Source organism: Lepidochelys olivacea (genome assembly GCF_965140295.1).
Source record: "Lepidochelys olivacea isolate rLepOli2 genome assembly, chromosome: 20".
Lineage (NCBI taxonomy): Eukaryota > Metazoa > Chordata > Testudines > Cheloniidae > Lepidochelys > Lepidochelys olivacea.
Window position 1 is genome coordinate 3,937,435 of NC_140430.1, and position 16,204 is coordinate 3,953,638.

Here is a 16,204-nt window from a genome sequence, read left to right on the forward strand (position 1 = left end):
GGGCACACTGTTGACTCACATCCAGCTTCTCCTCCACTGTAACCACTAGGCTCTTTTCCGCAGAACTGCTGCCGAGCCATTCGGTCCCTAGTCTGTAGCGGTGCATGGGATTCTTCCGTCCTAAGTGCAGGACTCTGCACTTGTCTTTGTTGAACCTCATCAGATTTCTTTTGGCCCAATCCTCTAATTTGTCGAGGTCCCTCTGTATCCTATCCCTACCCTCCAGTGTATCTACCTCTCCTCCCAGTTTAGTGTCATCTGCAAACTTGCTGAGGGTGCAATCCACACCATCCTCCAGATCATTAATGAAGATATTGAACAAAACCGGCCCCAGGACCGACCCTTGGGGCACTCCACTTGATACCGGCTGCCAACTAGACATGGAGGCATTGATCACTACCTGTTGAGCCCGACAATCTAGCCAGCTTTCTATCCACCGTATAGTCCATTCATCCAGCCCATACTTCTTTAACTTGCTGGCAAGAATACTGTGGGAGACTGTGTCAAAAGCTTTGCTAAAGTCAAGGAATAACACGTCGACTGCTTTCCCCTCATCCACAGAGCCAGTTATCTCGTCATAGAAGGCAATTAGATTAGTCAGGCATGACTTGCCCTTGGTGAATCCATGCTGACTGTTCCTGATCACTTTCCTCTAGTGCTTCAGAATTGATTCTTTGAGGACCTGCTCCAAGATTTTTCCAGGGATTGAGGTGAGGCTGACTGGCCTGTAGTTCCCCGAATCCTTCTCCTTCCTGTTTTTAAAGATGGGCACTACATAAGCCTTTTCCCCATCGTCCAGGACCTCCCCCGATCGCCATGAGTTTTCAAAGATAATGGCCAATGGCTCTGCAATCACATCCGCCAACTCCTTTAGCACTCTCGGATGCAGCGCATCTGGCCCCATGGACTTGTGCACGTCCAGCTTTTCTAAATAGTCCCAAACCACTTCTTTCTTCACAGAGGGCTGGTCACCTCCCCCCCATGCTGTGCTGCCCAGTGCAGCAGTCTGGGAGCTGACCTTGTTCGTGAAGACAGAGGCAAAAAAAGCATTGAGTACATTAGCTTTTTCCACATCCTCTGTCACTAGGTTTCCTCCCTCATTCAGCAAGGAGCCAACACTTTCCTTGACTTTCTTCTTGTTGCTAACATACCTGAAGAAACCCTTCTTATTACTCTTAACATCTCTTGCTAGCTGCAACTCCAAGTGTGATTTGGCCTTCCTGATTTCACTCCTGCATGCCCGAGCAATATTTTTATATTCTTCCCTGGTCATTTGTCCAGTCTTCCACTTCTTGTAAGCTTCTTTTTTGTGTTTAAGATCAGCAAGGATTTCACTGTTAAGCCAAGCTGGTTGCCTGCCATATTTACTATTCTTCCTACACATCGGGATGGTTTGTTCCTGTAACCTCAGTAAGGATTCTTTACAATACAGCCAGCTCTCCTGGTCTCCTTTCCCCCTCATGTTATTCTCCCAGGGGATCCTGCCCATCAGTTTCCTGAGGGAGTCAAAGTCTGCTTTTCTGAAGTCCAGGGTCCATATTCTGCTGCTCTCCTTTCTTCCTTGTGTCAGTATCCTGAACTCAACCATCTCATGGTCACTGCCACCCAGGTTCCCATCCACTTTTGCTTCCCCTACTAATTCTTCCCCGTTTGTGAGCAGCAGGTCAAGAAGAGCTCTGCCCTGCCCCTAGTTGGTTCCTCCAGCACTTGCACCAGGAAATTGTCCCCTACACTTTCCAAAAACTTCTTGTATTGTCTGTGCACTGCTGTATTGCCCTCCCAGCAGATATCAGGGTGATTGAAGTCTCCCATGAGAACCAGGGCCTGAGATCTAGTAACTTCTGTTAGTTGCCAGAAGAAAGCCTCGTCCACCTCATCCCCCTGGTCCGGTGGTCTATAGCAGACTCGCCCCACGACATCACTCTTATTACTCATGCTTCTAAACTTAATCCAGAGACACTCAGGTTTTTCTGCAGTTTCATACCGGAGCTCTGAGAGTCATACTGCTTCCTTACATACAGTGCAACTCCCCCACCTTTTCTGCCCTGCCTGTCCTTCCGGAACAGCTTATATCCATCCATGACAGTGCTCCAGTCATGTGAGTTATCCCACCAAGTCTCTGTTATTCCAACCACATCATAATTCCTTGACTGTGCCAGGACTTCCAGTTCTCCCTGCTTGTTTCCCAGGCTTCTTGCATTTTTGTATAGGCACTTAAGATAACTCGCTGACTGTCCCACTCTCTCCCCTCTTGCGCTCTCCTGCTCGTGATTCCTCCCGGTATCCAACTTCCTCACTTACCTCAGGGCTTTGGTCTCCTTCCCCCGGTGAACCTAGTTTAAAGCCTTCCTCACTAAGTTAGCCAGCCTGCTTGGGAAGATGCTCTTCCCTCTCTTCGTTAGGTGGAGCCCGTCTCTGCCTAGCACTCCTCCTTCTTGGAACACCATCCCATGGCCAAAGAATCCAAAGCCTTCTCTCCAACACCACCTGTGTAGCCATTCGTTGACTTCCATGATTCGACGGTCTCTACTCGGGGAGACTCAGAACCCTGAGGTGAAGGGCACCGGGGTCTGGGAGGGATACGGGGGCCAGCGGCAGGCGAGACACCGGCCAGTAGGAGGTGCTCTGTATGCTGGAAAAGAGCTTATTCCCGAGGCAGCCAGCAGGAGGTGCCACGCAGGTGAGTGTCGATCTGCTACAGTCCCCAAGCCAGAGATCTAGGGCTGGAGAGGGCTGAAGAAAGGGGGAGCTACCCGCTGATGTCTCCTTGCTGGACAGCGGGACCCTAGGAATGGTGAGATGGCTGCACCCAGAAGGAAGGGCTGGTGTGGTTATCCTGTCTGAGGGACAGGAGAGGATGGAGCAGGACACCTGGGGCAAGGTGAGAACAAGGCCACGAGGTAGCATTTGGGGAGGAGGCCACTCACTTGCAGGGAAACTGAGGCACAGGATGGGGCAGTGACTTGCCAAGGTCAGTGGCAGCGGTAGCAATAGGCCGAGCCATGGCAGAGCTAGAATACTGAGGCTGAAGATACATCCAGGTAATTTCCAGGAATACGACTGACAGCCCCCCCCCCCAAGTCCTCAATTCCATTCCCTTCTCCCCATGCTGGGGCAGGCTCCAGTGACACAGGGCCTGATGTTATGAAATCCCAGGCATCAGAGAGGAGTCTGTATTTCCCAGTAACTAGCCTGGACTGTGAGCGCTGTGGCCTAATCCTATCGCGGTCCTCCTAAACCGGGCACCAAGCCAAGCTGCTCTCAAATCAGGCACCAGAGCAGAGCCATTACGGTTCTGGGCCCGAGTCAAGAGCCCTGAGGCAAGCGGCCCATTCGAGATGCAAATCATCTGCCCAGGAAACAGTCCCCCACATTGTGCACTGTTGGAGCCTTGCGTGGGCTCACCACAAAGATGCCCCTTGTCCAGCGGCAGTGGGCAGGTGCTGCTCCCGATGAAATGCTGCTTGTCTCTTCTGGCCCGCCAGCTGCAAACTGGGATTCAAACCAGCAGCAAGCAGCTGATTTTGACCCCCGAGAACCAGGAGGCTCCGAGAGGCAGAGCTCCCACCCCATCCTCCACCCCCACTGGCTGGATCCTTTTAGAAACAGCGGCCCCACACTGCATGGTAACTAACCTCAGCGGCTCGTGGGAAGCCCCCCCTCGATGTTCAGGGGGCAGTGGTGGGGTTGCAGAGGAGCCTGCACTGAGTAAAGGGAGCTGAACCCTTTGGAAAAGCCGGAGGAAGTGGCTTTGTAGCCTGACCCTCATGATGGGAATCGCTGGTCCTCCGCCCTTCCTCCCCTCCCCAGGCCCCGTGTGCTATCGGTTCTGTGTGGGGGTGGCGGGGGTGGGGGGAGCGTGTCTTTCAGGGAAAAGCGCAGCACTCCGGGTCCTTGTCTGCACTGCAGAGGTGTTGACTATGGAAGGGCGTTCTCCAGAAATGAGGGGTTTGCTCTGGTGACTGGCGGACACTTTCCCTCTTGCCCTCCACCCCAGAGGTGGTCGCATGTGCCAAGGGCTCAAGCATGTGCTTGGTGTCAGTTACAGGGTGACCGGCTGCCTGCCCCTGTAGCTCTCCAGAGGCATTGTAAGGGGCCCAAGGGATAAAACCCCAAGGTGACAGAGGCCTCTGAAATACCTGTGTTAGGCCGACAGCCTAGGAGCCCTGCCTTTTCAAAGCAGGGGAATTCATGCGACGAGCTGTCTCGCTGGAGTGCCATGCCTCAGAGTATTTAGGTTGCGAACGGGGTCTTCGGGGTCTTTGCTTGTTGAGACGCTAGGATGCATTGAGTGGAAATCTGCAGCTGAAACAGAACACGACTTTTAATTGGATCCCTCTGCTGGTGACATGCACAAGGGAGGAAAGGAATGCGGGCGGGAGACTGGCGCCACTTCAACAGAGCAGGCAGCTGGTAGCTGCTGTGGTCAGATGTTTGGCTGCGTGCGTGTGTTCTCCCTGTGTGCTGCTCTCCGCTCTGTGCAGACAGCCGGCACGGCAGGCTGCGAGCCAACCGCCCAACGACCACAAGATCCGTTAAGGTATGAAGGCACCAGGCCAGGTTTATTGTTGACCAAGCACCTGGCAGGCTCTACAAGGAGATCTCTTAGTATATGACAATGGATGCAGCTCGGTGAATGCTGGGACTTTCCATTTCCCCCTCGGCTGGACCAAGACACTCTTTCAGAGATACCTCTTTATACCCTGGTGCAAACAAGTTACATACTGCCTCTCTGACATAGTTGTTTACGGCCCCCGACGTGGCTAGTTATCACCCATCTCCTTGTACACGATCAAAACCCCTTTATTAGTCACACTGTGATCCCAACCGTATCTTTTAGGAGGGGGCAGCATGTTCCTGGGGAATGTTTTTGTACTATCCTTGATATCGGGATGGTCTGGTACCCCTCTTCTGGACTGTGTTTGCGTGAGTGCCTGGTGTTTGCTAACTTTGCTTTATATCAGCAAAGCTTGCCTACTGCTTTAGCTCATACCAGGCTTCTGTTAGGAGGGCTTATATCTCAGGCTCTCTGTCTACGACATTAGCTGCTACCAATGGAGCTGACATGCCAAAGTGCCCGGTGTTGACCAATATAGGCTGGCTAGCATATAAATATAGATCATATTAATAACAGGCATGATCCACACCATAGATCTATATATCGGTAGGCATTAAGCACGAACAATATTAAGCACAAATATGGTACTCACCTCTACCTCGATCCTGTTCATTTACGCTAAGTACCCCATCACAGCCGGCATTGGCTAAAATCAGCAGTTGGCACAAGCAGACGGGAAACTTGTCCGCTATCAAGATACTGTCATTCTCAGTCCTGGTATAAGCTCAGGAAGTCCCTTCACGGCTCTGCACCTGCGAAGGAACAGAGCAACAAAGCAGGGAACTGGGGCAATGGGCTGGATTTTAGGGATGTGCAAATGTTGTACTTAAAGTACTGCACAGGATCTTTCCAGAGGGAATAAGGCAAAGTGCCACATTTATCGGTAATACATGTATCAATCAACACTGTGTCATATGCATATGATAGATATTACACTCATGCACTCACATACACACACAAACACACTCCGTCTTGTTGTTGTTACCAACTAGTTGCTCCCCTTAACTTCACTGGCCAGGTGAGTTAGATGCGGGAGGGGTGGAGCCGGGCTTCTGTTGATCCAGATCAATGCTCCGATGTTGACAAGACAAGACTCGGGGTCCTCTGCAAGACACCTCACATTTATAGCAGCTTCCCTCTAATGCAAATCTGTCCCAGATACAAAATCTGTGTCTGTGTCCCTTGATCCTTTATGCTGCTTCCTTCTGGGTGTTGTCTTAATGCTACAAAAAGGGTGTTTTCAAAAGAAGGTGCTGGCTTCTAACCCCCAAGGCCGTCAATAAGTCTGCTCTTCTTTAGTGAGCCCACTTGACAAGTATTTTTCGTTGTTCTTGGGTCTGACTTCCATCCCCTCTTGCCCTGTTGCAGCTGTCTGGAGGTGCTTGCCTTCCACACCTTGCTCATTCACACCTCGTTCATTCAACAGGGCAATTGATTAAAAGGTGGGGGGGGGAGAGATCTTATTCTACTCCTAGCAAAAAGACATTTTTTAACATTATACCAAGGCTCAATACAGAGTTGTCTATATAAGGATCTGATACAAAGTTCTATGAAAACTGAGGCATAACACAAAGTCATATGAAAGTTGTGTGAAGATGCTTAATGCAGAGATTTATCTACACAAAGAGACATGTAACTCGGTAAATCATATAAATAATACCAGCTGAAACGTGCAACTTGGGGAGCACCCCTTCTGCATAAGGCGAATGTAACATTGGCTGCATGGGAGCCTGGTATCTTAGAGAACCTTTTCCCTGGTGCATATTAATAAAACTGCCTGTCACTGGTTACTTGGTCTCTTGAGTATATTGCATGACAAGATAACAAACCAAACTGTGACCAAGCACTTGACTATACTATGTATCTATGCCAGTGCGGGATCAGCTAGCTTAAAAAATTTTTTGTTTTACTTTTTGAGTCTTTGGCTAGCTGTTCCTATTCCACATATTCATAAGTGATCTGGAAAAAGGGGTAAACAGTGAGGTGGCAAAATTTGCAGATGATACAAAACTACTCAAGATAATTAAGTCCCAAGCAGACTGCAAAGAGCTACAAAAGGATCTCTCAAAACTGGTGTAACAAAATGGAAGATGAAATTCAATGTTGATACATGCAAAGTAATGCACATTGGAAAACATAATCCCAAATGTATATATATGAAATGATGGAGCCTAAATTAGCTGTTACCACTCAAGAAAGAGATTGTGGAGTCATTGTGGATAGTTCTCTGAAAACATCCACTCAATGTGCAGCGGCAGCCAAAAAAGCGGACAGAATGTTGGGAATCATTAGGAAAGGGATAGATAATAAGACAGAAAATATCATATTGCCTCTATATAAATCCATGGTATGCCAACATCTTGAATACTGCGTGCAGATGTGGTCGCTCCATCTCAGAAAAGATGTATTGGAATTGGAAAAGGTTCAAAAAAGGGCAAAAAAAAAAAGGGGGGTACGGAACGGCTGCCGTATGAGGAGAGATTAATAAGACTGGGACTTTTCAGCTTGGAAAAGAGACGACTAAGGGGGGATATGATAGAGGTCTATAAAATGATGACTGGTGTGGAGAAAGTAAATCAGGAAGTGTTATTTACTCCTTCTCATAACACAAGAACCGGGGTCAGCAAATGAAATTAATAGGCAGCAGGTTTAAAACAAACAAAAGGAAGTATTTCTTCACACAACGTACAGTCAACCTGTGGAATTCCTTGCCAGAGGATGTTGTGAGTTCAAGATTATAACAGGGTTCAAAAAAGAACTAGATAAGTTCATGGAGGATAGGTCCATCAATGGCTATTAGCCAGGATGGGCAGGGATGCAAAACCATGCTCTGAAGTGTCCCTAGCCTCTGTTTGCCAGAAGCTGGGAATGGGCGACAGGGGATGGATCACGTGATGATTCCCTGTTCTGTTCATTCCCTCTGGGGCACCTGGCATTGGTCACTGCTGGAAGACAGGATACTGGGCAAGATGGACCTTTGGTCTGACCCAGTATGGCCGTTCTTATGTTCTCAGTTTCCCCCTATACTTTGCATTGGTACAGTAGGGCAGAAAGGATGAAGTTTGCTTTGGGGCAGACATAGGTGCGTGGATCACCTCCCTGTCTGGGTGGAATGCATAGAGTCATTAAGGAACAGGCTGAAACCAACCCAGATCAACAAGGGGTCCAGAGAAACCACACCAGCTCCATTGAGTTGTGGATCCACACTCCTGGCAGGGAAGCTCAGCGGAGATCCAGACCTGCTCTTGAGAACAAAGGGAGTGTGGACGGAGCATCATAAGAGTTGGCTTCTGGGAGCTCTCTCACCTATGAGCTGATTAAGGAGATCAGAGAGAAACACAAGGCCTGGAGTGGAGCTCACTCCAGTTTCCCCCAGTGAATTGCACTGGGCTAGCCAGAAGGGTCGATGCTTTAACCTTCATTTCAAACAGGGGCTCCATGACAGGGTATCTGTCATTTTTATTTGGGCCTGTAAACCTCTAGACAGAGCTATGATCCATTTTGGTCAATTTCACGGTCAGAGGATTTTAAAAATCATAAATTTCCTGATTTCAGCTATTTAAATCTGAAAGTTCATGGTGTTGTAATTGTAGGGGTCCTGACCCAAAAAGGAGTTGTGAGGGGGTCACAAGGTTATTCCAGCGGGGTTGCTACCCTTACTTCTACACTGCTGCTGTCGCTGCCTTCAGAGCTCGGCAGCTGGAGAGCGGTGGCTGCTGGCCGGGAGCCCAGCTCTGAAGGCAGAGCCGCTGCCAGCAGCCGCACAGAAGGAAAGATGGCGTGATACTGGATTGCCACCCTAACGTCTGCACCGCTGCTGGCGGGACGCTGCCTTCAGAGCCGGGTGCCTGGCCAACAGCTGCCGCTCTCCGGCCACCCAACTCAGAAGGCAGCACAGAAGTAAGAGTGGCAATACCGCGAGCCCCCTAAAATAACCTTGTGAACCCCCCCCTGCAATTTGCTTTTGGGTCAGGACCCTCAATTTGAGAAATGCTGGTTTCCCCCCGTGAAATCTGTAGAGTACAGGATAAAAGCACACAAAAGACCAGATTTCACACTCCGTGACACGGTTTTCACGGCCATGAATTTGGTAGGCCCCAGCTATAACGTATTACAATTCTTGTCATAATATGGGGGGCGTCAACAAGTGGTGCTGTTACCGTTTTCCAGCTTCTCTCTCTTAGGCCACGTCTACGCTACAAAATTAAGTAGACCTAATTTACGACGGCATACAGCCACCGCAGTAATTATGTTGCTTGTGCGTGTCTATGCTTTGCTCCTTGTATCGGCTGTGGGCGTCCTCACCCCACGCGCTGGTATGATTGGCTGTACCATCCGTGTGGAGCATTGTGGGAAGGCTCTGGAAAGCCACTGGCAGTCAACATAAACAACGCCGTCAACCCAGCTACAGCGACCTTGACTCTGCGCCGCTCAGGGAGGGGGAGTTATTAAGTCGGCGCAGTTGGGCGGTGACATTGGCAAGAGTGAAATTTAAGTGTAGACGCTTCCATAGCTAGGTGGATGTAAGCTGCCTTGTGTCGCCCTAACTCTGTAGTGTAGTGCAGACCCTAGTGTGCGTGTGTTTAGTCTCTGAAGAAATGCTCGTGTTGCTGATCTGGGTTATAAAAGATTCTGGGGACTGGATGCATTAGGCGCGTTTGTCCTCTGCCTTGGACTCAAACTGGAGTCAATTGCTGAGGCGAAGTAACTGCCACCTGGAAGGTGGAGATTCCTGGACAAAGGAATCCTTGCTTTGAAGGGTTAATGTCTAGCTATTCCACCTGGAAGCAGGCGGGGCACACCCTGACTGTTTCCTAGGAGCAATGCACACATTGCTCTATCCAAGGACAAGGGCTAGATATGAACCCTGAGAACTTGATTGTTTGGACAGCAACTGTGGGAGGTTTCTTTAGCCTGGGCTCAAGGCCTGAGAACCAGGATTGTAGTAGATAGAGGATGGTAACTAAGCATATGAATCAACGTCATACATTCCTTTGGGTAGCAGTGTGTAATGCTTAGGGGGAGAAATATAATAAAAGGAGAAGGTGGAAGGCGGGGGGGCAGAACAGCCCATCTCCGCTGACCAGCCTGCTTGCTTGCATAAAGCTGTGTTCTGTCTCATCACTGAACCGCAACAACTGGCGCCCAACGTGGGGCCCTCAGCACTCACCTCGCCCGGCAAGGGTTTCAGACGCGTCACTCATCCACTTCGTGGATCCCGGTGAGTATTTTTCATTGTGGTAAGTATGGGAAGCTCCCTCTCTGCTTTGCAAGTGCAACACCGCAATGAGCTGCAGTATTTGCTGCGTAAGGCTCAGCATGACTGCCCGGCTCGAGAACTCACTCTTCTGCTACAGGAGGTGCGTGCCAAGTGCCCGTGGTATCCTGAAGCTGGAAGCCTTAAGTTAGCGGACTGGGAGCGATTGGACCAGACATTGCACAAAGAGCCTCGGGCACCCGTGCAGGCTTTACATGCCTGGCACCTCTGCCGCGACGTGGTACAGCGTGTCGCCTCAGACAGACCCTCCCTCGCGAGGCTGGTGCTCTCGCCGCCCCCGTCCGCCCCTGCAGTCATCCCCCCTCCTGGCGATGCGACACAGCGTGTCGCCTCGGAAAGGCCCTCTCCAGCCCCAACAGAGGAGCTGCCGATCCTGCCACCCCCGTCCGTTCCTGCAGCCATCCCTCCCCCTGCTTCGCCCCCAGTGCCTCTATTACCACCGCCTCCCTGGCCTTCCCCACCTGAGCCGGTGTGTGATCACCCTCCCCCCATGGGGCCCCCCGGAGAGTCATCTGCATCTGCTCAGAAGCTTTCGCTGGTGCAACAAATGGTTCCCGCAGCGAAAGCTCGATCAGATCTTACAGCAGAGGAGCTGGCTGATCTGGTCTCCGTTTGCCCGGTGACCTGGCAGAATGATGACCAGGGCAACCCCGTGGGCACCTGGACCACTCTGCCATACTCGGTGGTTAGAGAGGTAAAGAAAGCAATTCGTGAATTTGGCCTGACTAGCACCTTTGTGCGTGGTCTCATTGAAGGGATGGGTGCTGGGTACTCCCTAATCCCTGAGGATTGGAAAACGCTGCTGCGCATGATGTTGTCACCCAGTCAGTATGTTATTTGGCTTAGTGAGTATCGGCAGATGGCAGAACGCCAAGCCCAGGTATATAGAGAGCAAGGTATCATTTATGAGCATTTGGCAGGGGAGGGCCAGTTTGCTACTATTGGGATGCAGTCTCAACTCCCTCAGGCCGTCTTCCCCATTATTTCCACCTGTGCCCAGCATGCCTTCAAGAAGGTCCCGGATTCAGACAAGCCTACCAAAAGCTTTGTCAGTATCCGTCAGGGTGCCTTAGAGTCCTTTTTGGATTTTACCAACAGATTGCAGGAGGACACTGACTTTCAGCTGCCAGGGGAGGTCTGTGCCATACCTACACAGGTGATGGGACCTCTCCCTGACGGCTTTGTAGGTCTTGTTCTCCCTCGCTCACATGCTGGGAAACAGGGCTTTTTTGTCATTCCAGGGGTCATTGATGCTGATTACACTGGCATTATTAAGGTTCAGGTGTGGACTCATCTTCCACAGTCACTCCTGCGTGGACGGTCAATTGCACAATTGATTTTAGTCCCCTATCAGGTGCCAGCTGCCGAGGATCGAACTCGGGGCGGAGGAGGCTTTGGATCTACGTTGTCTCACTCGCCGTCTCACAGCGTTCAGAATTGGCTGCTGTTATTTTGGCCTTTCAACTTTTTGCTGATTGTCCCTTTAATTTAATTGTGGATACCCATTATGTTTATTAGGTAATTGCTTATTTACCCCTTGCCCTCATTACCCCTCAGGTTGATGCAGATCTCCTTCGCCTGTTTTTGTCTTTACAGCGTCTTCTTGCCACTCGTCATTTCCCTTACTTTGTTGCTCATATTCGCAGTCATACCCCTCTGCCTGGGCCACTCACTGAGGGCAATGCACGCGCCGATCGCGCATTGCGTGGTCAGGTAAATTCCCTTTTTTCTGACCCCATTGAAAGCCATGCCTTTTTTCATCAGTCTGCCTCTGTTTTGGCCCGGCAGTTCCACATTCCTGCTGATCATGCACGTTCTATTGTTCGTTCCTGCCCCCACTGTGCTGCTGCTGCTCCTACTTTTTCTTATGCTGTTAACCCCCGAGGTACCGCAGCAAATCAGCTGTGGCAAATGGATGTTACTCATGTACCACAATTCCGCCCCTATTCATTTTTACATGTTTCCGTTGATACTTATTCAGGTTTCCTTTGGGCAACCCCACAACGTGGGGAAGCCACTAACAAAGTTATTCACCATTTGCTGGCCTGCTTTTCTGTTATGGGTCGCCCTTGCCAAATTAAAACAGATAATGCCCCAGCCTACTGCTCTGCAGCCCTCTCCACCTTTTGTGCCCGCTGGGACGTCCGTCTTAAACACGGAATCCCTTATAATTCCACGGGCCAAGCCATTGTTGAACGTGCCAATCGCACACTCAAAACCTTGCTAGATAAACAATTAAAACAAGGGGAGCTGCATCTCCGAACCTTAGGAGACATTCAACAACAGATGTATATTCTCTTGTTTACTTTAAATAATTTAACACTGAATGCAGATCAGCAGACCCCTGCGGATCGGCATTTTCACAAATCTGAGGTACTGGAAAGACCGCGTGTCTTTTACCGTCAGCTGCCCGATCCACAGTGGCTGGGCCCAGCACCTCTAATCACTTGGGGTCGGGGATATGCTGCTGTGTCTCTCCCTGCAGGACCGTTGTGGGTTCCAGCCCGGTGCGTGCGACCAGCACTTAAACAACATGGCATGGCACCAGGGGCTGTCGAATCCCATACCAGAGTTTCAGCTGACCTTGGAGGAGACCGCGTTGCCCCCCGAGTCGACAACGGCGGGACGGAAACGGAGGAGGCGTAACGTCCCAAGCCAGCCCGTGACAGGGGGAGCAGTAAAAGCATTGGTCGCCACGGCTCAACGAAAACTGGCAGCAGATCAGCAGCCAGAAACTCCTAAGACTTTGTTTGTGGCGATTCTCGCCCAAATCACTGCTAATTCTGTGATGATTGTGTGCCTTTTGTGCCTGCTATTTTCTGTAGGGGTTGGCTCGGAAGCGCCTCCCCCGTTACAAGCCCGAAGGAGAATAAGATACTGCTCTTTGCTTATGCTAATCTTTTCTCCCAGTATTTTAGCATGGCTAATTGGGGCCCGGCCAACTATACTCTGCCTCCCACGGCTATATCCCTCCACACACCGTACCCGGCCGGGGCTCACAATGTCACCTGTGCACGTGTAGTTAACTGCACTAGTACAAAGGTGCCATTGGGCTGTCAAAAAATTTCTCAATCCCTTTTAAATTGTTCCCATGCTGTTAATGTTTTATATAATTATGGCCATATCATCCTACCATCAGGATGGGTTTTTACTTGTGGTTCATGCACCTTTAATTATATTCCTGCAAATTTAAGTGATGGCACCCTTTGCTGTCTTAGTAGAATGATACTTATATTGCCTTTTGCTGGTTACAATTGTAGTAAAAGAAGTGTACCCCTTTTAGATGATTATATTGCAGATGTTAAGTTTTTGGTTATTTTGTGTTTGTAATTATTGGGCTTATTTTTTGTTGCTGCTGTGTACAATGTATTCCTTTCTTGTTAAGACTTTGTAAAATTTTTGCCCTGGAAAGCTCCCCAGGTTATGTCCTTGTCTGTCTGGGAGTTAAATAGCATGATAAAACAAATTGGCGGCTACCATGAGATGGCCAACTATCAATAAACAAAAAAGGGGAGATGAAGGGTTAATGTCTAGCTATTCCACCTGGAAGCAGGCGGGGCACACCCTGACTGTTTCCTAGGAGCAATGCACACATTGCTCTATCCAAGGACAAGGGCTAGATATGAACCCTGAGAACTTGATTGTTTGGACAGCAACTGTGGGAGGTTTCTTTAGCCTGGGCTCAAGGCCTGAGAACCAGGATTGTAGTAGATAGAGGATGGTAACTAAGCATATGAATCAACGTCATACATTCCTTTGTGTAGCAGTGTGTAATGCTTAGGGGGAGAAATATAATAAAAGGAGAAGGTGGAAGGCGGGGGGGCAGAACAGCCCATCTCCGCTGACCAGCCTGCTTGCTTGCATAAAGCTGTGTTCTGTCTCATCACTGAACCGCAACATTGCTTGCTGTTTGCTCACCTCTGCTCCAGGACAGGTGAATACAACATAGGTAAACAAGCTGCACTTAGAATAGAGCCAGACTTACTGATTTCTCCTCCACAGGGAGGACGACCTGCAAGGCCTTGAACATCCACTACTGCTCTGCTGTGGGTTGACAGGTGGTGTCGGAAAAAGGGGCAACAAATAATTAATCATTTTACTGTATAAATACATAAAAGCATCCAGAAACGCAACCGGAGACTAAGACACTGCCCAGTGCTCAGATGGCTATTGGCTGCCCCAAAGCCTGGAGCACTGGGGGCCAACAGTGGAGCTTGATTCCCCTTGGGAAATTATCTTTCTGCAGCTGCCTCTGTAGGGGTCAGAGAGCATCGCAGGTGGTGTCACCTCGTCGGAGCTGGGGCCTTACTCCGGGGGGAGTTTTGTCAGACTGCTCTGAAAGAGCCGGGACCAACCATTCACTGACATGAAGATTTGTACCTGCACGGCATCCTGCCCTGTGTCACACCCCACTTCCGTATCATACCATAAGGAGCTGGATTTTGACAGGCTGTATGTGACAAAACACATACCAGGCTACCCCCAGAGACACATCCCTGGGATGTTTTGTTATGAAGAGATGAGGAGATGACATTCCCAGATGGGAGCCGGCGTTTCTGGTCTGACAAATACTTTACCTCCGTTTTTCATTTGCGATTTCTTTGGCAGTAAACCCACAACATGTGTGGAAAGAAGCCAATCTGTTGCAAATCTGGCTGGGCTATTTTCACAGTAATTATACCATAGTCACATCAAGTATGTTAGGCCATGTTGAATGGAATCAGGTAATGGTCACTGGTTCCTAGGCAACTAGCAACCTCCAATCCAGCGATTAATTCATCTTTATTTGTCATAACAAGGACCAAAATAGGGTTACCTTGTGTTGGGTGCAACACCTTCCATGTTAGCAAATTATCACCTATAAGTTTTAATAACTGGAATGATATCTTATTACTGGCTGCATGATACCTCCAGGATATGTCTCCTAAATCAAACTCCCGCATAGCAGCACCACATCTGTCTGTAAAGAGGAACTCGTTCTGAGGGAGTGCCCACTTAATCCTTAATCCCTCCTAAACAGATTATAACCAATCCCGTGAAGTTGTCAGTAATGCCAATTGTCAGTAATGCCAATTACACAAATATATATTGTTTTTCTCGTCAATGAGAATTTCGACTTCCTCTTGTCACCTAGCCTCCCAGCACTGGTTAATAAGCAAGTGAAATGTTTCTTTTCTCTCTGTTCTTTGCCACATCCGTTCAATTTGTTCATGATGCCTTGAGTTTGAGTTTTGTACCTCATTTGCCTCCGTGACACTCTCCACTTGTGTTGATGGGTTAATGCCCTCCAAGCTGCTCCAGCTAGTCTCCGCCCAAGAAGGTTAGTCCCCTACCTGGGAGATGCGGGCCATCTCATTTCTAGATCTCTCTCTCTGCCACTGAAATGTAGCCCAATGTTAAATAAAACCAAAACCATCAGCCTCACACCAGTCAGGCAGCCAACTGTTCCCCTCCAGTATTTTCTGCCTTCTCTTGGTCAATTACTGGTTAGGATATCTGGGAAGATCAGTTGGCCTTTCCTCTTCTTCTGCTTTGTTCCAGGATGTCTGAGGTCTTCTATAATCTGTGTAGTTCCAAGTGATGCCACATCATTGGTTCCAATATGTATCATCATCATCAGTGATTTCTGGATTTCTCAATCCAGTCTAATCCTGAGGTTCCATCTCATTTCTTCACTCCAGGGAGACAGAATATTGTCCTACTGTCCTTGTGGCCTTTGTTGAATTCTCTGTCCGCTCTTCTTACTATGAAGCTGCTGCTGCTGATTGTTTGTATTCTGAGGATGGTTGAAGAATCTTTCTTGGATGCTGCTCATTTCAGACCACAAGGACACTCATCAGGTATGTCCCCTGTAGCTTTCTGTTCCATTCCTCCACAGCTTCACCCTCTGAAACGCTTCTCTGCCGCTCCTCTTGCCCTACTAAAGGGTGTGTATTTGCGGGGAGGGGGAGAAAGAGGGATGGTGACTGGGGACCACAACTTTTCGTAAAGGAGTTTCACGTCAGGGCGTTCTATGTCTCAGCTACATCAGACGAGTATAGAGATCGCAGGGCCAAGTCACTCGGGGCAATCCGAGACACATTTTGTCACATGCAGCCAGCTCAAACCCAGCTCCTTCTTCAAGCCCTACATGCAATAGGAGTGTGGGGAGGGGGCAGAACAGGGGGCAGCATATTGCTGAAGAACGAAGCTCTGGGTGCAGGGTGGCGTGTCCCAGCTCCTTCCGAACCGTCCAACAGTTGCGGGGATGGGTCACTTGGGTGACACGATGCTTATTTTGTCACGCACGGTCAGTCAAAACTCAGCTC

At 49.5% G+C, this 16,204-nt stretch overlaps 2 protein-coding genes across 6 annotated transcripts in view; one reads left to right on the forward strand and one right to left on the reverse strand.

Annotated features, from left to right (window-relative positions):
• Positions 1-5,707, reverse strand: part of B4GALNT1 (beta-1,4-N-acetyl-galactosaminyltransferase 1) — a 31,864-nt gene extending 26,157 nt beyond the window's left edge. Inside the window, exons 1-2 of the mRNA XM_084610035.1 lie at positions 5,211-5,707; positions 4,140-4,305 (exon numbers count right to left, since the gene is read on the reverse strand). The gene's annotated coding sequence lies outside the window, so the exon portion shown is untranslated. The remainder of the gene's footprint in view (positions 1-4,139; positions 4,306-5,210) is intronic.
• A 1,452-nt stretch (positions 5,708-7,159) lies between these two features.
• Positions 7,160-13,763, forward strand: LOC311510402 (uncharacterized protein). Of its 5 annotated transcripts, XM_084610038.1 has the most exons (3): positions 9,360-10,590; positions 11,493-11,609; positions 12,382-13,763. In XM_084610038.1, exons 1-3 carry the CDS (start codon positions 9,865-9,867, stop codon positions 12,916-12,918), a joined length of 1,380 nt encoding a protein of 459 aa, XP_084466164.1. In that variant the 5' UTR covers positions 9,360-9,864; the 3' UTR covers positions 12,919-13,763. The 5 variants fall into 5 exon arrangements, 2 of the variants coding, with proteins under 2 accessions (XP_084466164.1, XP_084466165.1); XR_014709082.1 differs by having other exon boundaries at positions 7,160-10,590; positions 11,240-13,763; XR_014709083.1 differs by having other exon boundaries at positions 7,160-9,839; positions 11,493-13,763.
• The last annotated feature ends 2,441 nt before the right edge of the window (positions 13,764-16,204 follow it).

Bases quoted from the DNA above. Each gene is read 5' to 3' on its own strand.
- LOC311510402 (XM_084610038.1), top strand. From the start codon at position 9,865: ATGGGAAGCTCCCTCTCTGCTTTGCAAGTGCAACACCGCAATGAGCTG. The intron at 10,591-11,492 runs GTAAAGAAAGCA...TTGTCTTTACAG, and splicing joins CATACTCGGTGGTTAGAGAG to CGTCTTCTTGCCACTCGTCA. The intron at 11,610-12,381 runs GTAAATTCCCTT...CTCTCCCTGCAG, and splicing joins ATCGCGCATTGCGTGGTCAG to GACCGTTGTGGGTTCCAGCC.